The sequence below is a fragment of the Egretta garzetta genome, unplaced genomic scaffold, assembly GCF_000687185.1.
Source record: "Egretta garzetta isolate BGI_Z169 unplaced genomic scaffold, ASM68718v1 scaffold457, whole genome shotgun sequence".
In the NCBI taxonomy this organism is placed as follows: domain Eukaryota; kingdom Metazoa; phylum Chordata; class Aves; order Pelecaniformes; family Ardeidae; genus Egretta; species Egretta garzetta.
Window position 1 is genome coordinate 22,670 of NW_009260187.1, and position 26,043 is coordinate 48,712.

Consider the following 26,043-nt stretch of genomic DNA (forward strand, 5'->3'; position numbering starts at 1 on the left):
GCTCAGATACAGGTATAATTAAACAGAATTGAAAAGAAGCTTTAGTTCCAGATTTATTTTTAGACTGAAGAGACCTGAATAAGAACTCTTAAGGATGAGGTACCTTATTAGATCTATAAACAGAGTTTTAGAAGTTTTGAAGTTTACTTGCACTCAGAAACATCATTCTGCATCAGGAACAACCTACATGCAGAATCTGACATTAACTTGACTTTCAACTCCTGCTTCAAGTTTAAGACTTAGAATTTTGATACATAGTCAGACAAAAATATAAGGATTGATCAGGTAAACTGACCCTGCCAAATAATAATGTTTATTTCAGTTACAGCAAGCACAAGGTTTCTCTTATATTACTAAGGCACAGAACCAAGGACTAAGTTTGTTGCTGGAGGTTAAGAAAGAAAAACCTAAACAAAACCACCTCCATCAGTAGTTCAATTAACCAACCCATGGATCCTTTCCCTTCTGTAAGATTCTTAATTCAAATACAGGCCAGATCAGCAAAACATTACATCCTACCAACTGCTTTGGAGACCTAAATGAAGGGGAACAATGGTCCTAGAGCAGATTCTTGTGGAGAAATTTAGCAAAGGTCAAAATCAGTTGATAAAGTTGAACTGAGATTGCTTTGTGTTTGGAATAGTGTGGCAAGAGACTTTTCCTCATACTGCTGTCATTGAGCTGTACTTGCTTTCCACATGGCATTTCCATAGTTGGCCAAATTCTTCCCTTTCTTAACACAGAAGGATTATAAAGGAGTGGATCAGGTTTTTAAGTGAGTTGACTTCTTTCTTTAAATCTATGGCATTAATTGTACAGGCAAACAAGCAGTAAAAAGATCTGGTAAAAAAAGTGTGAAGTTTGTCTTAGGAAGACTTTGAAATATCTGAAGATACTGAAACAGGCTGAGTGGTAGGTGACTAGTAGATTTCCTCACTTACAGTCAGGCATGACTCTGTCCCCTGTTAATGGTGAAATTCTCACTATAAGCTAATTACTCTAAGCAGCACACACTAATATGGCATGTTATATGCTACAATTTAATAAAATATTACCATAACACAAATGGAAAAATGTTAGTTTGTTAGTGCCCTCTACACAATTGAAACTTACTACCCACCCTCACCCCCAACCCACAAGCCTTAGGACACCTTTCTGGACAATATTGCATTCTCTCAGTGAAATGCTAAAACTCCTGGTTGTTTTGAGTAACTCATTCCAGTCGTCTGTCTTCTCACTGGCAGATCATCTTCATTTTCCAGTCCTAGCAACTGCCTGAATTGCTTTGATCCACTCTGTACGCTCTGTGGATGAGGCTGCTTGCAAGTAATAGTGGATTTCATTTGCTGTGATGATTTCAAAGAGGATGTTGTCAGCATCATACTTCTTGGCTATAGGGAAGAAATAAGGAAGTCAGCTATGAGAGAATAAAGTCTTGTATTTACAATGTCCCTTCCTTGATGCAGTGCAAGGGGATTTCCCCCCTTTCTACAGTTGTGCCTGATCAGGCCTTCACAAACAGACTGCAAGATTGGGTCCATGAGATAGGTGTCTCTCTCAAAGAAACAACCCATGAATTCTGCACATTACACCTTCAGGAGTCTCTGGTTAATTGATCTCCAGTCATGGAAGGATCTGCAATCCTGCAGACTGGTCATATTCCCCAAACCCCTCCTGTGCCTTGCCAGCTACAAAAACAAGACGCTTAAGTTTACACCCAGAATCTCACGTTCTTTTCCTATCTGCCAGCACAGCCTACACAGGTGCTGAGATGCCAACGGACTTTCTTGCTGGGTATGGTAGTCTGCCTCTCCTGTGGAGGGGAGGAGTATGCATGGAATGAGTGTTTCTTGTTCCCTGCAGCAATGCTTAACCGTTGCTGCTCCCACAACTTCTGGTTTTGGGAGGGAACAGAATGTAATTTGTTAGCATATCCATTTCCAGCATAAAGCTTCCATCCCAAATTCATCAACTAGAAAGAGAAAACTCAGCTTACTTTGTCTAAGGCCAGTTATCCTAACATAGGGATGGTGTCATTCTTTTGACAAGTCTTCTCTAAACAACTGACAAAACACAAGCTTCCCTGTTGCTACTTTTACCACAGTATCCTTCTCCGGTAATTAAGACAGCAACAGAGAGACTAGTTACTAGAAGAATTACTGAATCATTGCACATAGATTGCTTTTGAGTAAAAACCACTTGTTATTTCAGGCAGATTGAAAGAATGTACCAAAAACTTGTTAAACAGCTCATTCAATATGGTTTCCTTACAGTCTGGCATATCTTCCACTGCTGTCACCACGCAGCCTCTCAAGTGAATTGCTCCTAGTGGTTCTTCTCCCTGGTGAGGACATGAAATCGAAGTGAAATGCAACACTTCTGAAACTGTTCACTTGTTAGTATCTTGCTACAGAATAGAAACAAAAACATTTGCTGACTTAGTATGTCACCTGAGAAACCAGCAGATCCTCAGTCTGTGTGTGACATAGCGGGGTGGGAGGGGGGTAGGGGGAAGACCTGCAAACAAATATGGAATCTCTTTGGGGATTTGGAATTCAGGATCTGCAGAGTATTTAGCATATCCTGATCAAAGCTACAAGAATAATATAAGCCTTGTGCCAACTATAACTTTTCTTCTGATGTCACAGTGAATATGAAAGATTAGTTAGAAAGAGTAGATCTTAGAAGTATTCTTACCAAGCAGCAGGAGCATCTATACCCTTATGTACAATTTGGCCTCTTGCACACTTCAAGACTGTGATAGTCAAAGAACGAGTGAAGATGCATTTTTGTTGGCATGAGTTTCAAAGAAGCAGTCCCTATAAGATGATACCTCAGCCCTTTGGGAGGGGATGCCAGGAGTGGGAAAGGCAAACTGGGAATAGGGAGGTCAGAAACTCCTCAGTGTTGATCCTCCAGTATGTCTACGCTGTCTCTGCCAAGGGGGACAGCAAGGGGGGCATGGCATAAAGCACCTGTAACCCACAATGGCACTGCTCCTGCAGCAATGCAGGATGAAATAAAACCTGTAGGCTGAACCTGCCTGAATGCCAGCTTTTGGGGGGCAGGTTTTGCCCATGGCAATGCTCTTGCCTTTCTTCAGAAACGGAATGCCATGTCTCAGCTTGACACAGAAAACACCTCAGTTATAACTGCAAAATGACTGCATTGTGTTCATTTGCACTTATGACCTAGTTAATTTAAATCAAGTAAGAGCACAGTTTAATTCTAATTAATCACAGATAAGAGGTGAGAGCACAGTTCAGTGTTTCCCGTTCCACAGGTCTGGGTGGCACTTGCCACCCTGACTTGGCAGCCCCAGAAACTATCCTTCACTCTGCTTTTCCAGAGGATGGCTAGGCCCCGTGAGCACAAACAGCCCCGCTGTCCTGCTCGTCTGCCCTATCACACATTGCCATGCAAATACTCCATTCAGATATTTCTACAAGGTGTTGGCTTTAAAAAAAAAAAAAAAAAAAAAAAAGAGGGTAATAAACAAAATATCTCTTACTCCAGCAGGATCATAGTAGTGAAGATATGCAGGATCTTCTCTTAAAACAAACTTTCTCACTTTCCAGTTCTTCCTCCGATGTCCCTAGGAAAATTCAAAACCAGGAATGTCATGAACTGCTTCGCCTGCATGTGCTGACAGTCAGCTTACCCACATATGAGAGAACAGGCAAATACAAAAGGAAAAAAGCTGAATATTTTGGACAGAAAATATTCACTGGAATAGGATTTGAACCTGGCCTTTCTGCATCCCACTGTTTTGCACAAAAACTGGGCTATCACACGTGTTTCTCTTTTTATTTTTTTGTACTAAGTACAACAGCTTCAACATGGGAGATTCCTCTAAACACATCTCATAGTCTGGTAACTATGAGATTCACATAGGATATGTGAGACTTGGGGCTTAAATGCTTGCCAGAAAACATGGCTGCAAAATGTCTTGCAGGAAGGTACCTTGAACTATTGGCAAGAACAAACAACAACAACGGCTTATTTGGCTCAAGCACCCTGGAGAGGGTTCATTGCTGAGAAGCTCAAGCAGAAGTTGCACCACCTTCTGATATGGATATAGATGTCTCATTGCTTTCAGCAGATCTTGATTTTCCCCACCCATAATTTCAGTCTTGAAAACGGGCATTCTCAGCAGAAGCAGTGACACTTCCAAGCAATGAGCCACAACTCACTGAAAGTGACCAAATCCAGACTAACACTGGTGGAAGACTATTGTGAATCACTTCCTCTCTGCATTTCAAAATATTTGTTTCTCAATTAACTACGCTGATTGCAAGGAAGCTCTTACTAACTAATCAGGGGTGAATGTGACAGGGTAAAAGTCAGCATAAAGACACCTATCTAATTTTTTTCATTGCTTTTGAGCAACCTGATGGAGCAAGAGAAATACAAGTGAGCACCACCAAAAGTTCTTAGGCTCCCATGGGATATTTTAACAGTGGAAGTTCAGACTTGATATTAGGAAACATTTCTTTACCAAGAGAGTGGTGAAACACTGTAACAGGATTCCTAGAGAGGTGGTCGATACCCAATGTCTGTCAGTGTTTAAGAGGCATTTGGGCAATGCCCTTAATGATATGCTTTAACCTTTGGTCAGCCCTGAAGTGGTCAGGCAGTTGGACTAGATGATTGTTGTAGGTCCCTTCCAACTGAACTACTCTATTAATTGAAGAATCCTGGTCTTGCCTTCAGTTCACTAATGTCTGTTTGCAATTGCCTCAGAAAGTAAGTATCTTACCATGACATTCACTGTATTGCTTAAAGTTTTGATGGAAAGGGAGGTATACAGTTATCTTCCATCTTACAGATGCGACACGATCAAACATTAGTGACCTTTGTTCACGTATGCTGAAAAATCTTGTGAAAACTGGCAACTGAATCCAGTTGTGTGTCAAAAGAGACACTGGATTAGGCAGCCTTTTTAACTGAGTTCAGTTCTGCATTGTCCCAATGACTTGTCACATCTCTTACTTTAGACAGTTTATAATTTTAATTAGGAAAGAAAGAGTGCTTATTTCATAATACGAGCAATAAACCTCGTAACACTGGGCAAAAGCCCTGCTGCCATGCTACAGCAACCATTCTTTGTGCAAAGGCAAGAGGGACAGAGATGAAACCTGTCAACTGTGGAGATATCATAGGCTAGTTTCTCTTCTCTAAAGCTTTTACTTGTAAGAGAGTAATCTTATATCCATGCAACATCATCCCAGTGACAGGATGAAACACATGCAATACTGACCTGTTTCAGCAAACATCCTTGTTTGACTACTATGCCTCTGAATTCTTCTTTCAGGACCACATCATCATCACTAGAATTTCCCTCGCAGAAAAACCCACTGTCTGGCTGCAAGACCACAAGAGAAAATTCAGAAGTTACACAGCTGCTGCATGTTTATGTACACATACAATTCTGGCTTCTCCTTGGCTTCCCTCCACCCTGGTTTTTGCCACCCAAAAACTGAACCCTTTTACTAGAAAAGTCTCCCAGAGAAGTTGAGGAGCTCTCCAAGTCACCATGTTAGTGTTTCGGTGTGAGGTAGGAATACACCAATGAGTCTCAAGGCATCTGAAGAGAGCTGGAGCATCTGTGTATATGTCAGTGCCTCCATTCTCCATGACTCTTGGTGTCACATTTCCTCCATGATGGACAGGCTGCCTCAATCCCATGATGTCACAAGGTTTTAAATACACAGACAGCAGTTCACATGAAGCAGTGCCAGCACAGCCAATACACTCCAGGCTGGTCATCCCTGCACCCAACAGACCATTCCTCTTCCTCCATCCATCACAACCATCCAGAATTTGGGAAGAAGAAATGCTCCAATGAGGCTGTCTTCTCCAACAACAAGAACTGGCCCTAGTTTTTTAAATTCAGTTTTCTATAGTTGTGATGTTGTGACGTGTACAGAGCATAGGCTGTCTCACCAGATAAATCGTGATGCTACTTACTGAAACCTTACACTGTTCAAACAATGTAAATGTAGGCAACCATTCGTACAGCTTAGAGTAAACAACTGTGCTGCCTACTTGTATGCTAGTAAGTCAGACATTGATCTGCTGTGGCCTCCTCACACCGCGTTGGTATTGAATTAAACTAGAAACAAGCTGAAAGCAAGCAGAACACACATGGGCTGCTAGGAGAAGTGTCCCAGGTAGCCAGGAACTGTGATGGCCACAAGGCTGCCTTCACCAGCAGTGTCTCTGCTTCCACTGCTGAACAGGTAAAGTCTCCCTACCATGGGCACATTCTAGGAAAACAAATGCAGTAATGGGAGATTCATTCTGCTGAAGTTGAGTGATTCTATGTGTTAAGTATAAATAGAATTGTAATATTTAAGCATTTCACTTGACAGAAGGCATGCTTTTTTGTTAGCATAAGTTCATAAGCCAAACAACTTAAAACAGCATTTTACAGCGATTGTGATATTGCAAGTTCTTCAAATCGAATCTACAGAATATGAAGCATTAAATTGAAAATGTTGGGTAAGCTACCCAGGACAGGTGTTATTGGCAAATATTAAAACTTTTGCTTCTCTGCTCACAGGCAATCTGTGTATGTGTGTGTTCACATGCACTGAGTCAGATTTGATGTCTCTGCGCAAAAGTGGGTTTGTAGCTTGTACCACTCTGAGAAGCCCCATGATAATGAATTACTCTTCTCTTCCACTGAATCATCAGGGGAACTGAGGGCTAAATTCTGGTCACTGCTGAAATTACCAGGAACAAAGTCTAAATTAAAAAGAAAATCAGCTTGATCTCAGCACTCAGTTTGCACTTAGAAGGGTGCCAGAAAAAAAAAGTCCCGCTCACAAGGTGAGCCACTTCATTCTGAACACCATGCAGAGAAAGACAATTAACATGTATCTCTCCATTTCTCTACAATCTTTCCTCCAGAACTTAAGAAACCCAACAAGAAGCCTGAGAAAAGCAGAGCATCAGCAAGTCTGGGACAATAAAAAAAAAAAAAACCAAACCACAAAACAAACCAAAACCAGAACACAACACTCACAAAGTAATAGTAGGCATCGCTGAGATCTAAGAAGGGGGTGTCTGACAGTCCCTCGGCAGCAGCCTTGGATGTATCCCCTGCAGGCTGTAGGTAGCCTTCGCTCAAGAGCGAAGAGGCAAGCATGAGACCTTCTCTGCGATTTCGGATGGAGTTGCTAGACACCAGCCAGTCAATCACAGAGATGCCTGGTTACAAAGGAACAAACAATATCAGCCACAAACCAAGACAGACACAAAGAAGCCTAAAAAAACATAGCCAACAAGCCTACTCCATCTGTTTATCAATCTCCTGAAAGATGTTTTTCGTGACAACACAGAGAGTTAATCTGGGAAGGTGCCTGGGTCATCCAGTGAGGTACAGTCAATCCAACTCATGGCAGGGGCCAGTTCAACTCTTGAACACTGTACCAGAGGGAGAAGAGAGATGGGCAGGGATGCAGGGCTGAGCTGGGAAGCCTCAGGGACAGGGACTGGGGAAGTACGAAGGACAGCCAAGCCTGGAGAAAGCAGTCTTCCAGGCTGCTATGTTGCTGACAGAGTACTGTCAAAACAGGGTGACTTTTGACTCCAACACCCACAGATTTGACTAGAAGCAGGACAGAAATTACAATGTGACACAGTTTGTTGATGAAAAATTCAGAAAGGAATAATTCTTCTGGAGTTAAGTGTTCCATGCAACTTTCTACAAAGATCTACTTCAATCTTTCTGGCACTGGTTAAATGTCTTCCTCCTCTCTTGCTTACCATGGCCACAACTGAACACTTTTTCAAGCTTCATCCTTTGAGCACCTCCTGTGTTGGCAGAAAACATCTGCCAGGTTTGCTTCTCAAACTTCTCTGTGCTCTACAGAGCTTAGAGCTCTTTTATCTATCTATAGCCTCTCGGCCCTGCACTTCCTTTATTGTATGGAAAAGAAGGACAAGAGCTCCTTACCTGTAAAGCAGTGATTGAACACTTTTTTATCTTTTTCCAGCTTCAACTCCTTTATTCCCTTTTCAGGATCTTTCATCGAGAGGTACAAAGCACTGTGCATAAAAAGAACGACAGAAACTGTTAGCAAATAAAAACCTTTAGCCAGTTTGTACAATAATGTAATTGTCATTCATGAGGTCTTCATATTTTGCTGGCAAATTGCTCTCTGCAGAGCTATAGCATGGCTTAGTTCTACCTCCTGAAAAATTTGTGTTGCAAAGCCTGGAGGCCTCACTACTTCACTGTCACAGCTGCAGAAGCAGAGCGGGGAGTGCACAAATGGCTCACCACACGCCCATATTTTGAGAATGGAACAACCTTGTGGTGACTGTAGTGTGAACAGAAGAACACCCGCTGCTGAGGCACCGTCACAGGGCCCCACAGCCTCGGTGCCAATAATGGAGCTCACTGCTTTGCACTACTTTCCCCCAAAGGTCCTTGGCTGAGCAGAAACCCTGTCACTGTGACATCTCCAAAGTGAGCATGCTCTCAGAGGCCCCAAGTAACCTCAGTGAACCCTGGTGTGACTTTATTCCTCCCACCCACTTTTCACTTGCTCAAAACTCTATTCTCTGAAGCTCTAGAATGACAAGAAGGACAAATATTAAGTGTCACAGGCTAAGTCCTTTAGCCTGTTAGTCAGAGGGATCCTCTGCTGAAGCCTGTGAAGTCAGATTTAGCTGGATGTTGGCCTTGTGCAGTTTTACTGTCTTGTAAGGAGCACTGCAGGCCCATTTGTATCTTGGTATTTACTGCTCAGAGGCAAAAAATAAGTTGTCCTTAATTTTTTGAAGTACTGACAAACAGATAGCTTCCTGCGTGTGCCCTTTCTCTCTTCTTCTCCCTTTGCCGGTTCCAAGTTCTCTGGCAGACACCACTCTCCCCTCACCATCCAAACATTAGGCTAGCACTAGCATTTCTCTGGAGAGCAAACAAAAGGTTTAAAATATTTTTTCAATAAACTATATATTGTATAAAAATGCATCTTCTAGAAGATCACACTTTTGTCTGGGGTCTCCTTTCGCACTGCAGTGTGCTCAGAAATCTCCTTATCAGCAAAATCCTTTGATAAACAAACATATTTTGGTAAAAGATGATGTATTAAAAATTACCTTCCCAGTTCTGACTACTAGCTCATTTCTGCCACACTGTACGCTCTGAAATAGTTAGTCATGCAAAAAGGACTCTGAGCGAAACCAGAGAGAGAGCACTGACAGACAAGCTCATAGCTCTTCCAGACGGAGGTTACATATCTGGCACACTGCCTGAGGATGGAAGTAAACGGGGGAGCAGAGCTATGAGAACAAACCTCAGGTTGATTGTTTCAGGCAGTCTGATAGACTTTCTTGTGGATTTTCTGGCAAACCTTTGGCCTCCATCTATGCAATTAATTGCTTTCTTGATATCCCGTACCCAGGCATCCCTCTCCTCCAGGTAGGCAGCTTGAAAAAAGTGGTCCTGCTGCTTGGCTGCGGTGAGCTTGAAGACAAACTGGAATGATAAATGATGTTTTTTTAAAAGTTACTTTGGTTTAGCCAGTTGGGCATGATTAACCTAGTACCACCACTACATACCGCCTACCTGTGCCTAAGGGACTATGAAAAGTGCCTTAGAGCCACAGCTAAATTAAAAAAACCTCTGAAGAAAAACCATGAACAGGCAGTACAGGTAACTGACTCCTTTTGTTATTTCCCTGTGAGCGATCCTGACATCATCAGTACAGCCAAGGTGAGTAGCACTGATACAGCTGCTGATTTTAACTTTGCTGGGAAGTTCAACACAGCTGAAAGGCTGAAGTGCTCAGCCTCTGCAGGTTTACAGTGTAACCTCACATCATGTTGCTCAGCTGCTGATTCATAAGAGGAGAAAAGATCACAGTCACACTGGAGGGTAGCTGAACAACACATTTGCAGCCTAGCAAACCTTTAAGGGCTTGGTAGACACATGATACATCCAACCCTTGGCTATGCCTTATGATCACCAGCAACAGTGGAAGGACTGACCCTTCTAAAATGAAAAAAGATCTTTTAAAGGTAGTTCTAATAAGAAAAAAATAACACCAACCTGAAAAAAAAAACCAAACCAAAACCCCAAAGTCACACTTGTTTGATCTCTTTTTCATCCAGTGGTCTTTTGGTTGGAAAATCTGGATCTAATTACTCAAGCAAGACTGTTTCCACTTCCTCTAAAATACAGTTCCCCATAAGTGGAACTGTAATTTGTTCCGTAGTTGTATTAGAATAATACATATATAAATATAAAGCAGGCATCTAAAAATGACAGGCTAATCAGCAAGCAAACAGTATGGCTTTTTGAGGGCAAGTAAAGCAGAGACTATCGTCAAAGAACAGAGAACAGTGAATCTACAGCAATGAAAACAAAATACTGAATGAGTCTGCTGAAGCCCGCATTTGTAAAAGGCACATTTCTGAACATCCCTCATATGCATCTTCCAGATTGTTGCCAATGGAAAAAATTCTGAAACCCTGAACTTGTGCAGAAGTCCCACTGACTTTCACAGAAGTCATATTTCAAACTTACAAAGCAACAGGTCTTCAAAAATCTATTTCAGACAGAAAAGTAACCATTTCTTATCTAACAATGTTCATATTTCCAGCAACATCCACCTTTTCTATTATGCAGTAAAGAGCATCCTGAAAATCGATGTATGGTGCATGTGAAAAGCAAACAGACAGATCTCTCCAAATCCCAATATCCAAGAGTCATGTTAACACACCAGACTAACAGAATGAAATACCAAAGCATTAAAGCAAGCTTTTACTGAAGGAAAAATCAGCATTCTCAAAGTCGAAGAGCTGAGAAGCAATGCACAGTGAAATGCTAAAGAATTTTCATTTCCAGTACACAAAGGAGACTGGGAAAGCTCTTTCTCTTAACTTTAGCTTTTAGAAATATAGGCCACTAAGCTAGACACCTAGGCTTCCTCTGAAACTGGTGAAGAGTTTGAGTCTCCAATCCTGGAATTGTCCAAGTCTCCCTCTGATAATGCATACCTGTTTGTGCTTTTGAGAAAATGAAACCATTGGACTAAACTAAACACGAACATTTTAGATATTTTAAGCCACAGGAAAGGCATGGTGAAAACAAGTATGGCAGAATAAACATCACATTAAGCAATGATCAAGCTTCAGATCAAGAACAGAGAACAGTGGTGAATGCATTTTGAAATAAAATCTCAAAATATGCAGTTACAGCCTCCTCTGCTCAACAAATCCAAGACTGCTTCCTTTCCCTTCAGGATCTGCTTTTTACAACTGATTTAGTAAACAAAGTGTGTTGGTGATGTGCCCCAAGGTTTCAAGCTAGGCCCCAATGCAGATAGACAAGCCAATTCAAAAAGCTGAAATCTAACCAGATGAATACAAAAGTCTGCTCATGGCTCAATAGTCCCTGCTCCAAACTGGGCCCAAGTGAGTGAGACTAGACTTAAAATTACCCTACTTTTCAACCGTACAGGACTCCTGTCCTAAAGATATACTTTCATTCCTAGCCATAGGAAGCAAATGTGTGCAAACCACCAAGAACCAGAATCACTCCCATGAGAGGAAGAACTGTATGTTTTGGCAGGTAATCAATGAGGCAGGATGGAATGTAAATGCACTAGGTTCAGCAGTATAGTATAGTATAGTAAAGCTGTGAGTGTAAGATGCAAAAATCAAGACACTACATTTTTAAGGAATACATGTATAAATTTAGGTTTAATCATATTGGGCAGTAACTACTTGTAAGAACAATCCCAGTGATGGCATTGCTCATATGAACGAGCATGTTGCAGTTTTGACTTTGAACAGCACAAATTTTAAAAGAAAGTATGTCTCCAGGTCTACTGGCCTATGGACTCCCAGAATGATCTCACCATCTCAGAAAGGAGGATCTGCTCCAACACCTGCTGAAGTAATTTGAATCACTTCCACTGACTTCAGAAAACTATGAATCAGATCTTACTTATGGTGTTTGGGGTGCTTTAACCCCAAGTCTGAGATCCTTCCTTTTTTCTCTCTATTATCCCTCAGAAAAGGCCCCAGCAACTAAAATGAAACATAATGTAAAATTCATTGCAGTCAAAGGAATATGCCTCAAAAACTTCACCACCCTTCAATACAGATGCAATGCATCTTCTACAAACTGGTATATCCTCAAGCAACCCTTTTGGCACGTGAGGATCTCTCTCACTCTGCCCTCAGCAGACATCGGATACTTCAGACCTCTCTGCCTATTTTTTAGAATGCATGTATGCTGGTGAGTTATCTTTTTGTTATTGTTAAAGGCATTACTGTCACTGATGTTTCCAAGCAACTACTATAGAGCAATGATGTCAGTGCCCCTGTGGGAGTTAAAAAACAAAACAAAACAAACACCCCACAAAACTGTTTGGAAAGGAATGTTTTGTGATAAAAACTTAGTTTCTACCATTATAATGTAGGAACTGTGATACTTTTGAACATAGTACCCTTCTCCTTATGCATCACACCTCACATAGAGTAAGGAGTGCTGTGCTGAGGCTTGTTAGTTAGATAATGTAGGAACATGATTCCAATCAGCAGAATTAGAACCAAATGTGTGATGTACTTAATTTCCATTCTTTTATTTGGTTATTTAATATTCCTGCCCTGTGCTCTAGTCCCTAGACGTAATTATGCTTCACCTTTATTATTTGTGGTTTGCAAAAGATGTAAAGCCAAGTGCTGTAACAAAGAGCTCCCAGACAGTGCCCAGGCAATGCACTGGCACACAGCCACGCTGGCTGAAGCAGAAGGTCAGATCCGAAGCTGCAGGGGTTAAACTGTAAGATTCGCTCAGCCGTGCCCAAGGGTGGCTCAGGCAAGAGCTGTTAGCAATAAGGAAGGGTAAATGGGTTTGACCAGCAGTCAATCTCAAACCTTTCTGCATCAGTTGGACAACTGCCTTTGACAGCTCAGGGATCAAAAAAACCTACTGATGGGCATGGGGTGGGAATGCATGATCATGCAATTCTTCCAGGCATGATAACAGTCTCCTGTGGACAACTCCCAGTACCTAGAGAGAGCTAGGAAGAACAGATAGCTCTTGATGATCCTGATCTAGGTGGGATTTCCAAGGTAATGACCCTCTAAAACCTTTTGTTCCCAGGAAAAACAGCCACCTACAACTTCTTCGACTCAGCACAGGATCAACAGCAATCTTTATTCTCTGCCCCATCCTTTTACTGTACTGCCTCAAAGACAGGTTTTAAGTTAAGAGACCCTTTTTCTTAACAGAGGTAAGTCTAAAAAGCCTCCACAAGAATCAACTTTTTTTTATATATATATATATATATAAATATGGGGTCTGCACAAAGAAGAAAAAAATAATAAAAGAAAGAAATAAGTAGAAGAAAGAAAAGAAGAAAGGAAGAAAAAAGGAAAGTCAGCAGGTCCAAACCTGACACCGGGGACCCTGATTCCACTTACCACAAAATCTAAGGACAGGTATAATTCTCCTCACTTTACTCATATGAGAAAGTGAAGCTTGCTCTCATGCACTCTCTCACACTTTCTTTCTAATTTTCTAACGCTCTCAGAGACTTCTATCTTTAGTCAGACATCCCTGCAGTAAATTTCTTTAAACTGTAATGGGATAATCTTCCAGATTCTGAGGGACCCTTTTGTCAGAGGAATTCCTGGGGATATAATGCCTATTTGATGAAACCAAGTTGCTGAAAGAACAAGTGACTGACTAAAGACATAATTCTTTGCTCATACTAGAAATCCTGTTTTACCAACAGGGGTTTCAGGAACCCTGTAACAAAAGACGTATGTTTGTACATTTATCTTCCTGTACCTTATTTTCTGTCAGATAAGACTCTGAATTTGTGAATATAGTGATCTGTGTGTTTCATTGGTAATTGGGACCCCTGCCTGTGCACTTGCTACCCTTGACCTTAGAGATCCCGAATGCGTAGGCAACATCTGAACTACTTTCTCTAAATCAGTTTCAGTTTTTGCTCTCTCTGTCTCCAAGTGTAGATGCGACTCTTAGTCATTTGCAAAAGCCCTAACAAGTAACAATGCAGCATGCAATTAATACAGATTGCATGAATGAGAAGTGTTTGGGGTCAGGTAGTTACTAAATGGTAATAAAAAGATTTGGAATTACAGCTTTACTTGGGCACTTGTGTCACAGCCTGTATCTCCTTCCTGTCTGAGCAAGCCAGCTGTTGCTCTTTGACAATAAATAAATGCTTCCATTGCTCATGAAATAGTTTTCCACACCTTTATTCTGTAGCAGCTAGATTTATATTCAATACAGGAGTTGCACCATTCAGCTGCTAAGTGTCCTCATAACTTTAGCTCTGCTCTCTGACAGAGATTTTAAAAAAAAACACACCAAAAAACCCCCCCCACTTTCTGAATTGCTCCTCTTGAAGTATCCTGATTTTTTCCTGAGCAGTCACACCTTTCAAATACTACACAAGTCCAAGCCTGCTTGTGACCTTCTAAGACAAGTGAGAGTCACAACTAGGATGAGTGTAAGGGATTTGTAGCCACCAGCCTTTTGCGCCTTCAGTGCGTCCAGGAGTATAAGTATGCTGTCAATCGTTGTTATAAAAAAAGTACTTACCATTCTTTTGCCAAAATCTTGGCATGGGCTGTTAATAGAGCTTCCTTTTAGAGGGACCATCCCTTTGGGGCTGTTGTCAGCCTTCCGCTTGTAGAATTCAATTCCATCTTCTAAGAGCACAACCCACATCGGCTTCCAGGTATTAAACATGCTGCCCTGCATCAACAAATCACTGTATATATTATGTTCAATAAATCACTCTTCACATGACATCCACTGAAGGTAGGACCTTGCAGGGAGTGTCTGACTGATGCTAAAATAACTATAGCTAGTGTCTCAAGGGGAACATACCACAACCGCACCCATCTTACTATGCAGTTAAAAACCATGTTGTTATTCTTCTGACCACCATTAATTTCCCCTTGTAGTTACCCCAGACACGATTTTTTCCAAAATCATATTGCCTGCCCCAGCAGGTGTTTCTTTTCAGTACCAGTTACTCCAAACCACTGTCTTCAAGAAGACATAGGGACAATGCTATGAATAATCCTCAAAGTTTCTGGATGTGAACTAGCACATTAGGACTGTCTCATTAACTTGGGCATCCTGTGCTGCACTTACGACTTCATGCTACAATACAGTCAGTCACTGAGGCTTTGCTGTCTGATAAGAAAGCACACAGAGGATTTCTAGACATAAGAAAAAACTGTAAGAGTAACGATTAGTTTAAGGGCCTGAGGCTGCAGATCTCCAGCTGTTGTGTTGGGGAATTGAAGTGCTTCATTTCATCTTTTAAAGCTTTTACTTCCTACTCCTGAAACACAGCTGTTAGACGTAAGAAATACAGAGATAAAGACAGGGTCAGATCCTAGATATAGCAAAACACACAGCAAAGCTCTCAGGGACTCAGGGAGGAACAACCTGTTTCTCTGCATTGAGCACAATTAACCATTAGAATTACTAAGACTGTTGCACTCTAGCTAGATGACCTCTCTGGTCCTGCCTGCAACCAGCTTCAAAAGTGGTCACAATCCCAGATACCCAAGTGACTTACTGCTCAGCCAAATGACCATGTAGATATGCTGAATACCAACAGTTCCTCTGAAGAGTTACCAAAGCACAACCAACACTTGCAGGCCCCAAATCAGAGGCCATCCTTCAAAAATATTAGTTTCCCTTGCTCTTTCTGTTATAAAGAGAGACCTAAATTTATCCTCCCTCTCCTACAACTCCATCCATGCCATCCCCGTCCTCCTCAGACCACGGTGGCTGAGCAGAGCTAAAGCTGCAGACAGAAGCAAGGCAGCCATCATTGTGCTGTGCAAAAGGCTTGCTTTGATTTGTTAAACTTGAGAGCTGGGCAGTTAGTTAGGCATTTTGTATTTCTGCAGAAGTGAATGGGACAGAAACATGAGAGGTTTGGTTTGTTTTTTTTTTTATTCTGCAAACGAACCCTTTGTCTGTCATATCCTTTTTGCTACATGTCTTCCAAGAAAGGTCTTTTTCACTCTGAATCAGACCTTATGTTCAATTGCAGGGTGGGGAGGGAAAACTGTCAGCTGAAATCTTATTAAGAACAGGACCTGCTTCCAGCCTCCACAGCCCTCACTAGAAGCAGAAGGTGCCCCATGAATGAATGATACCTTCCAAAGGAAAGTCATTGCCCTGGGGGCTCTCTGGAAACTTAGCTAATCAGAGAACTACAAAAAAAAGAGTCTCGTCGGGGTACCACATATGGGTTGACTGCTGGTTGGTTTGTTTTTTTTTTTTTTTTTTTAATAAGCCATAAGAATTTACCATTTTTTGAGAGCCCAAATTGACCCACTGGTTGATTTTCTGCTAAGAAATCAATTAAGATGAGCCAAGACAAGAACTGTTGCAATTTCCTTTTGTTTGTGGGTTTACCACAGGTTACAATACTTCTGCTCATAAACAGACAAGTCCAGTACTTCCCGAAGATCAGACTCTGACATGTTCTGCCAATGGAAGCCATTCACTGGCAGTCTCAGATGCACACCATCAGCAAACCCAAACATGGTCACATTGTTCTCCTCTAAAACATCTAATGAAAGACAAGCAAGCAGGATGCTGGGTTTGACTTTCCTAGACTAAAAATCAAATTGTCACACCTACTCCAAAGACCTCTGGTACAGATGGTTGTTCCTTAAGTTGTTCTCTTGAAATCAACAGCCACTTTAAGAACACACGCAACTTCCCTTTAGTAGAACAGCTTCTTTTTATAACATCTGCAGCACTACGAAATTAGAAAATTAGCTGTTTCTTATGCTCAGAAGATGACACAAGGTCCCCAAAATATATGAACAGAGGTTTAAGCTGGCCTAAATAAACACTGAAGTCTGAACCCACATTTACTGGAGGTCACATTATCCCAGCTAAAACACTGGCTCCCATGCACAGCACTGTTCCCCAGCCTAATGTAAGTATCAAGAGGAGAAAGTCAGTGACAAATGGCCTTCACTACCTGCAAGAGATCTGTGGCTGCATGGGTAAATCCTTTGGGAGGTCAAATGCTTGGTTTCACTTTACAGGCATAAAGGAGAGGAGGAAAGTACATAATTAGCAGGTAAGGTTAATCAGGAGCATGGTTGTCCTTGCTGGAAGCTCTGGTTGTGGAATTCACAGCAGCCTCACTGATGCATCAAACAGTGGTACCAGTCAGATCTGTATCTTCTGCTCCTTTTGCCCTCCAGCCCTTCCTCTAGCACGCAGCTGCTCCTCACCACCAGCATAAGCTCACTTCTGTAAGGACAGCCACCTTCCAGGCTGTTGTAGGAAATGGAAACAATTTTCACTTCCCTGTTGCCATCACAACAGCACCCAGCAGCAATTTTTGTAGCATCTGCACAGAGAGACTTTTTGGGGACCCACAGCCACAGGAATGTGAGGAACTGACACTGGCACATCTGTATGCATCTTCTCCCTGGCATAGCCAGCCAGGCACACAGTTTGGGATCGTCCCAGTGTCTAAGTTTCAGTTATTCCCCTATCATGGGGGAATATAAATTGTGAGCTACTTGCTCTGTATTATATCAGGCCAGTGGAAACAGATATCTGCAATCTGCACAGCACAAGTTTGCCTGTCTCCCTCCTCATGACAGCATCACTTCAGCTTTGCAATTACTTTATGAACTTACTTCCTTTCAGCATCAGTGGAAATAAGACTGAGGAGTGGCCTCTTCACAACACTGGTCCCAGATGAGGGATCCCTCCAGCCAGCTGTTCTAATGAGTGAAATTCTCATTTTGATGTACAGGGACACCACAAGAGAGAACTCCTCTCTTGCTTCAGGACTGACACTGTTTACTTAGGCTGCTTTAAGCCAGACTGATCTCACTAAGGATTTAAATGAAAGTCAATGCCTTATCCTATGGGCTGTACCACAAAAAACTCCAGAGCAGAAGTTGCTGTGGGGCAGCGACTGCCCTCCCAAAGAAGGGAAGTGCCACAGGCTCCCCGCCCCCTGCCCTGTTTCTAGGCCAAGGTGATCTGACCTCTTTAATCTCACTATGCTTCCTTGATGTTTAACTTGTAGATTAAGTGCAGTCAAGTAGGCTGTGGCCATTTCAATCTGTTACCCATTTTGCCAAGCTTCCACTAAGGGCATTAGGTTACTTAATAAAAATACAAATCTTTTGATCCAAATGTGTATCTGAGACGTGTGCAAAATGCCTTATGTAGTATTCTGACAAGCATGCTACCAAGTACCTCTATAGTCACTAATGCCACACTGGTTTGCTGCTCAAGGAAAATTCTGTTCGTTTTCTTTTTGGAAAAACTGATCCTTTTTAAAAGCTGAAACCAAAGTCTGTTTTCCTCCACCTCCCCAGCCTGTTCAGTTAGCTTCCTCCTCCACTCAGTCCAAAACTGCCCACTTACCTTCTTAACCAAGTAGCCCTCCCTTATGCGCATCGGCTCTCGCTCCATGTCTCAGGCAATCCTGCTCTTGGGTCTGTCAGCACTAGCAGTTAAATTCTTCTGGCAGCAAAGTCTGTGGGCTGGCCTTTTTACAGTACAGCTGTGTCACTTTCACAAGTTCCTCTGCCTGCTAATCACATGAAAACAAGCCATTTCCTCTTACAGACTGAGAGATAGGGAAACGCAGAAGCACGTGTGCACTTAGTTTGCCTCTGAACAGGCAACAGCCTGACAAAACGCTCAGCTATATCAACTATGGCCAGCCTTGATGACAAAGCCCTTGGAAATTAAATAAGCATTTTAGTGCCCAGTCCCAAGGAATCAAGCCCACACTGCAAATACATGAAATCTAGCAAAACAACGAACAGGATGGAGTACTGTGTTGCTCCTTGGTGGATGCCAAAAGGATCTCAGAGACAGGTTTCCAACGGACTGGTTCTGTCACTTCATCGTCTTTGAAGTCTGACTCCCAGTGGGTGAGCACATGGGGTCTGGCAGCGAGCTGGAGGACCCTCTCTTGGTTAATGACGATGCGCCCTCTGCTGATACATTAAATTTGTTTATCAGACTTGATTAGGTTTTGCAGCTTGATGCTGAGGCCTCCCAAACAGGTTAGCTGTCAAACAGGCATAAATTAATTAGACCAGTGCATTACATAAAGCACCACAGAATGTCACTTTCTACAATCATCTTTTACTTGCTGCAGAGATCATTTGGCTATATTTGGTAAGGGATAAGGCAAACCCATAATTTTCCAAAAGTTGATAAATACCAGAGTCACAATCCCTCTCCCCCATACAGAAGGAAGGGTGGTGGTATATGGGAGGCAATAAGGAGGCTGCTGCACTGCCAAGAGCAAAGCATTCTCCCATACACAAGCCTCCAAACCACTTCTACAGCTGAGCCCATTCAGACAAGGGCCTAGTGTTACTCCATCTGTCACTTCTGCCACTTGTAAAGATCCCCAAACAGGGACTTTTTCTGCAGACAGAAATTCATGCTCTCCATTTAACTCTGTCTCAGCCTTTACTCAAAAACATACAGAAATCTGACAAGGTCTGTGATAGAGGACCAGAAGGTTAGAAGAGCACTCAGAGACTTTCTCTAGCTATTCCTCACTGATGCCTATTTAGTGGTTCTCCCACAGATGACACTCCACTCCTTCCTTGGCTCTCTGTATTAGTGCTTCACTATCCCAATTGCTGAATGTTTCTCCTCACTGTCTGAATTGAGATTTTCCTTTCCAGACACTTCTCAACTAGCCACTGCTTAAGCGATCCCTCATTTTCAGACAGAGTGCCTGCCTGTACCAGCAGTCTCAGGTTATACACTTTGTAGTGCATTCTGCCCAAAGCATACCTTTTTGTGATGATTTTACGTATTATTAGGTTGTTTGGGTTTTGTTTCTAGGACATACAGAGTCTCAGTACATTGTTCCTTTGCTTGTGTAAATCATGCTATTGTGAGGATCTGATTGCTATTAAAGGCCCTAGTTGCTGACCAAGCCAATCATCCATTAAGCACTTTGCAAATCAAAGATGCTTTCCAATTCTCTGGCTGTCGTGTACTTGACATCAGCTAACAGATTCTAAAATTATGAGAGAGAGAAACACACACATAGCTAATAAAAGCTTCATGATCTTTGGAAACCAAGCTAAAAGTAAAAAAAATTATCACTAAGAAGTGATTGAAAAAGCTCTGTGTTGCATTTACATTAAAGAATCTGCCTACCAGTCCCAGGGCCTGGGATGAATTGAAGATGCATTCCAGAGTTGAAATGATCTAACTGAATTTCTGAGATATTTCTGTGAAGGCTCCCTTCATTTCCCATAAGCTTTAAAATTATGCTGGATGGACTCAGGAGCTTGTAGACTTCTCCTGTATCATGTCTTTTTCAGTCAGCACTTCCTTTTGCTTTAAGAAAGTGACTTATTTCCTTCTCCTTCCTTTCATTCCAGTGGTTCCATCTTTAGGAAAGAGGCTACATTTTTTTTTTCCTCTCTGATTGGATAACCCAAAAATACAGGTAATAGACAATGAGAACTCAAATTAAATACCTTTCACTGTGTGGCTGGAAGCCAAACTATCCCTTTATTATCTGCCACAATGCTACAGAGCCTGGGGCAAGCATTAGAGACTGAGAGCTGGCTCACAGTTAGCTCTTCCTTCTGTCTCTACCTTGCTGCCCCTCAGACCTGAGGAAATGAAATCCCTTCTCCAGCTGGAAGGGTTTATGCAGAACGAAGACAATAGAACCTGCCAGCATTTTCCTCCCTGCAGGCAGCCTTTCCACAGGTTTTCCTGCTCACTGGCTCCTGCTGGTTCAGTGTTTGTGCTGAATCAGGATGACAGGGCCCTCTACAATAAATCGATGATACAAAATGTCCAGGGACAGATCCTCTTCAACAGAACATCTATATCATCTTATACTAAAAAGTGGTTTAATGTGAACAGAAAAGGGTGCTGACTCCACAATTTCACAAAAGCTCAGTTTCTCACTTACCTACATGAAAAGCCCTTGAAGGTGTGAAATGCATTTCTAGACGCAGTGGCACCAAGCCAATGACTCCAGAATTTACCATTAGTCACTTAAGCAACTCAGTGTCAAAGCATAAAATTACCTCCATCCAATACTAGCTGAAAGCAGCTACTTTTATAACACTTCTTTTCTCTCTATTGTTTCTATTTCATCCTCAAAGCTCAGCAAATCCTTTTGCCCTTCTACTTTACGTGTCTGGAACAATCCTTTTCTTTTAACACTAAGGCTTGGTTTCATTTATCACACATCACCACAGAGGAATCAGCATTTCATCTTCCCTCCAGCAGAAATGTGCTGATCAGCCAACTCATTCATGTGAAGCAAAATGATCCTTAACCACACAGTGGCCATGGCAGGTGTGAGGGAGAGTCTGGACTGCTGATGCATGTCTTCTCTGTGCAGCTATTCTTAAAGAGCAGCATTGGGTGTAAGAGAGAGGAAAAGCTGTATTTCTTCTAGCTCTCCACAGAGGGGAGAACAGAGCTTTGTCTTGCAGAAAGTAACATGCATTGTTGAAACCTACTATGCCTTACCCTGTTCTCCCCATTTCTGTCTGAAGTAGGTAAAGGTGCGTGATGCTGGATTAACAACATTTGTCACAATAGCGCAATCTGCAACAGGGCTGAATATCTCAGCTCAGTTTACTGGTGAGTGATCCCTACTTGTATAGGATATTTTGTTGCTGTATTTCCTCAGAAAATTCTGGGCTTTTTTAATGCTATTTCAGGATCCATTCCTGCAAGCGTTAAAAAAGAAAAAAAGCAATCAACAACATTTATCTGAAAAAGGGATCTAGCTGAGAGACTGATGGGAGTTTATACTGAAAATTGGAACCATATCTTTGCAAATAAACATGTCAGCTGCAAGGAAGGCAGGCAGTTTCTCAGGTTGTTACATCAGCTTCACTACTCTCTCTACTAGCCCTCGCACAGCTGTTCTTCAAACATGTTTGCTGCATTGTAAATGCCATAAGCCTACTCCATCTGTAACAGAGCACGTGACTTCTCCATAAATATGCATCTCTCCAGCAAATCAAGCTGCATTTCCAGGGGAAATTAAATCAAATGCTGTATGTTCAAAATTATCATCTACACAGAAAAAAAAAATATACACAAGTGGTCTGCAAAGGTGATAAAGACTCAGTCCAGCTTATAGTTCAGTAAAACCCTTTCTCACTTCTGCACAGAGGCAGAGGTCTCAAAAGAATTACAGTATTAAACTGAGAGCTGGCAGATGCAAGTCTCAGCACAATTCACTCCATATGGAATCACACATATGGCTATTTTTAGCAAATGAGAGCTTGTGGCTTTGCCTCCACTTCTCGAAAAGCAACCCCAAACCGGAACACTTCCAAATTTAGCACTGTGTTAAGAAAGGAATCAAAGAGGGGCAAGCGTGAAAAGACTATTATAGGTATTGTCCACGTCACCTTGGAAGCTAAATGCTGTGGGCTGGCTGTCATAAATGAACCGTCTTGTTCTGACCTCAAAACACATTTTAGATATTTAATTATTGTAGAGCTATGCAGCAAGATTAGTGCATTAACTCTAAGTGGGAAGGCCTGCATAAATGGCAATACTGAAAGGCTTATGCAGTTGACATACTACCATGCAAAGAGAGATCATATTGAGTGGATGCAGTTGAGAGACCAGATAGATTTCTCCAGAATATTTTCTAGACCAGCTGGACCAGCACAAAGCATAGGTCATGGCTTATCTGCATATTAGCTCTGACTTTTCACTGGATGCATCCACCTTCACCTGTGACGTACTCACCTCTCCCCTACAGTAGTTCCCCATCAGCGATACACGCAGGTGATGCAGCTGCAGCAGGGAAGGCCTAGGCACAAGACGAGGTCTGGGAGGATGAAGCCGCAATGTGAGAAGACTTTCCCTGTTCTGGGAAGAAAAAGAGGTATGAGAATAGCTGAGCATGCTGGCTGCAGTTCACCTGAAGGAGCTCATCACTCCCTTCAAAAGTACTAGGGGGTTCACCAGGGCACAAAGGAATGCTGCAGTGTTCCTGTTCCAAGGGAAGGGATTTAGCTTAGTGTACCTTGCTGACTCTACAGACAACAGGCTGGGAAGCCCTCAGGTGTCGGGGGGACAAAAGGTAGATTTAAAGGACTGAAAAAAAACCCCAAAAAAGCAGTTTTTCACTTTACAAAGACATTAAAATCCTCACCCCTCAAACATAGGCGTAGAGAATGGAGGAATGGACACAAATTTGTCTTTTTGTTCCTGGAGTTAAATTACTGCTGTGGCTTAGAAGAAACAGGACCTTGTCCTAAGTCTATGGTGATCTATTTAGCCTTGAATCTTGTAATAATCAGCACATTTTCTCCATGCTCCTGGCAAAACCACACAGCCGCCTTCTTCTTGCAGGTATTTTTCTCCCTACAGAATATCAAGCAATTAATATCAGATAACCATACAGCAGCCTGGGCCTCCACAGCAAGTCCCTATGGGGACTAGAAAGGCATGGGTTTCTCTAGCCAGGGCTCAGCCCACTGCCCTCAGTAAGAGGGCAGCTCACAGTATCAGGTACTTCCATGGGGATGGGCTGAGGTCAAGCCAGGTAGTCAGCCTGCAGGTCAAGATCAACAGCATCCATGGCTGGATATGTCTGTGGCAGAGCTGGAGACCAGCACTCCTAAGATAACACAGGAACGGACTGAATGCCCACAGATGAGCTGAAATAGGGCCCATGGGCAGAGGTGTGGGTGGAGGCCCCAGATGAGGCTGGTCAGGGCCATTAAGGTGGGCAGCAACAAAACTAACCTCCCAGGAGACTTAGTAAAGGCAACCCCTCAATTGATGCTGATAAAGTACATCTGGTAGGATCAGATAAGTAAATGAATGTGAAGTTATCAGATCAAGAAAAAGAAAGGCAATGCCTACATTTAAAATTCCTGCTTCATAAATGTTCTACTCTCACCATGGTTCACTTTCACATGGTGAAACAGTTACTCAGCCTATGCATACATAATCCATAATATGATGCTTTTTTAGTTCTCCCTCGTGTTTGCCACTTTTTGCCACAGTGGTCTAGGATAAAGTCACAGCCTGAGCTGCATCCGGAGAAAGATGATCATTCAGGCAGAAATAATAAAGGAAAAAAAACCCTCGTTATAGATCTGACCTCTCATGTACTTGGGAAACTAATTGCAATCAATATCTTCAGCTACACACAATTTACTACAACATGATATGTCTGGCCCATGAGGTGAGTAAAACTATCCCTGGCAATAGCCATTATTCTTCACACACTACTTTAAGTGATACTATCAGATTCCCTATATGTAAGGCCTCTGTGATTTCGTACTGAATTACATTTAAACTTACAGAAGTGGGAATTGGCTGCATGCAAAACTTTCAACAAGCCATAAAGTGCAGCAGTTTCAGAAGAATATAATGAAAAATTATAATTCTCTTGCAATGTGCAAAAAAGATAGAGAGAAATGCACGTGGTCTTCTTTTGTGGAGCCATATTGTTATGTGACATGTGTGTCTCTATATAGCAGCTGCTTCCTCATCTGAAAACCTAAGCATTCCACTTGATTGTCTGATAACTTCCAAGGTATTTTCAATACCATTCATTGTTGACCTTGACAACAGTTGGATGGACTCATTTCACCTAACTTTTGGTGGACTGCTTTTGAAGACCTTTAGAGTCAGCCAAGATCTTTGCAACAAATTGATGGAGTTCATTGTATGGTTTGCAATCAAATGTTGGCCCCCACTGTGGGGCCTACTTGATTAGGTGCCCTTTGACAATACAAGAATCTTGGGTGACTCACCAAGCCCAAAAGATTCTTCTCATACATTAATGTTGATAATGCCACTACCTCATCATACCTAGGGAAATATTGGGGGGTTTTTTAATAGCATTTGTTTCACTCTTGACTGTTCAGTGGGAGAAGCAATGACTGCATTGTGTAACAAGTTCCCTATAGGGGACTCTCTGCTGCCAGTGACTGCTATTGAAGGGGGGTGTTACTTACAAAACTCATCACATACACAGTTCTGAGAGTCAGAGGTCATGCCCTACCCTTATGTTTGTGAAAACCTGTCTGGCTAGACACATTATGAAGCCTCTTCTTAGCTGGATATCTAATCAAGGCAAATACAGTGGGATTTTTTTTTTTCAGAGGTTAAGGTTTCAGCAGAATGTATTCTTTTGCTTAATGTTCACAATAAAATTCATTCACTAATTAACTTGCATGAACAAAGAAATGCAGCTGGGTAATGCTATATCTTCCATTTGGCTTAGCAATACTACATTTTACCACCATGTATACATACAAGGTCAAGTTCAGTGCAACATGCAGCTCTGAAATTCTCCTAACAAAACCATTAACTCTGCCATAATGTCCAATCAAACAAAACATACATTTGTGAGCCACGTCCTGTGTCAGCCATAAGAATGTTGCAGTTTTAACAGCAAACAAGAACAAATGCAAAAGAATGGAAAGGATGCACAAACCTGCTCCTGGGCTAAAAGCAATCTCTAACCATTAAATGGGAATGAGACCTTGCAAGAGTTGAATTGTGGTACAACTTCGTTTTAAAGATCTTTCTCCTTGAAGAAATGGTCCCAGCCATAGGTAGAGAGTAGTATTAGACTTAAATGAGATTCTGATCTGATACTACAATTACAGTGGGATTTTTTTTCTATTAAAATAAGAAGATTACTATAAAGTGATTAAAAAAAAATCCCAACAGAAACCCTGAACCAAATATTGATGTTGGCTGTTGACTTTGGGGAGCAAGAAACTGACCCTCAGTCTAGGTATGGTGGCTCACAACAGCCTTTTGACGTACAGGGAGGGCGAAGGGCCGCAAAACCATGCTCTCCTCCCTCTCCCCTCTCAGGCAGCTCTGGCTCCTGCGTGCCACTACGCAGATGCTTCAGCCCACCCCAGCAGCCTCGAAGAGCCCGCGGGAGGCGGTTCCCCGCGGTGGGGGGCTCGGCAGGGTGATTCGGAAGGGGGGGACCCTCCAGCGAGACCCCGCTGCCCGCACCG

General features: G+C 42.2%; 1 protein-coding gene and 1 long non-coding RNA gene across 3 annotated transcripts in view; both read right to left on the reverse strand.

Annotated features, from left to right (window-relative positions):
• Positions 1–404: 404 nt before the first annotated feature.
• PLEK (pleckstrin) lies at positions 405–18,717 on the reverse strand. Of its 2 annotated transcripts, XM_035897509.1 has the most exons (10): positions 18,440–18,717; positions 17,025–17,326; positions 14,603–14,758; positions 9,312–9,493; positions 7,964–8,055; positions 7,031–7,215; positions 5,261–5,365; positions 3,512–3,595; positions 2,272–2,341; positions 405–1,391 (listed from the first exon to the last, which is right to left on the reverse strand). In XM_035897509.1, the coding sequence occupies exons 3-10, from the start codon at positions 14,750–14,752 to the stop codon at positions 1,252–1,254; spliced, it is 1,008 nt and encodes a 335-aa protein (XP_035753402.1). In that variant the 5' UTR covers positions 14,753–14,758; positions 17,025–17,326; positions 18,440–18,717; the 3' UTR covers positions 405–1,251. The 2 variants fall into 2 exon arrangements, with proteins under 2 accessions (XP_035753402.1, XP_009640459.1); XM_009642164.2 differs by lacking the exon at positions 17,025–17,326 and having other exon boundaries at positions 18,440–18,713.
• Positions 18,718–21,518: 2,801 nt separating this feature from the next.
• Positions 21,519–26,043, reverse strand: part of LOC118452628 — a 42,045-nt gene continuing 37,520 nt past the window's right edge. Inside the window, exons 5-6 of the long non-coding RNA XR_004842423.1 lie at positions 22,793–22,915; positions 21,519–21,753 (exon numbers count right to left, since the gene is read on the reverse strand). This is a non-coding gene — a long non-coding RNA (uncharacterized LOC118452628). The remainder of the gene's footprint in view (positions 21,754–22,792; positions 22,916–26,043) is intronic.

Bases quoted from the DNA above. Each gene is read 5' to 3' on its own strand.
- PLEK (XM_009642164.2), bottom strand. From the start codon at position 18,487: ATGGAGCGAGAGCCGATGCGCATAAGGGAGGGCTACTTGGTTAAGAAG. The intron at 5,366-7,030 runs GTGAGTGTTGTG...GTGGTCTTGCAG, and splicing joins GCGATGCCTACTATTACTTT to CCAGACAGTGGGTTTTTCTG. The intron at 2,342-3,511 runs GTAAGAGATATT...TGTCCTCACCAG, and splicing joins ACTACTATGATCCTGCTGGA to GGAGAAGAACCACTAGGAGC.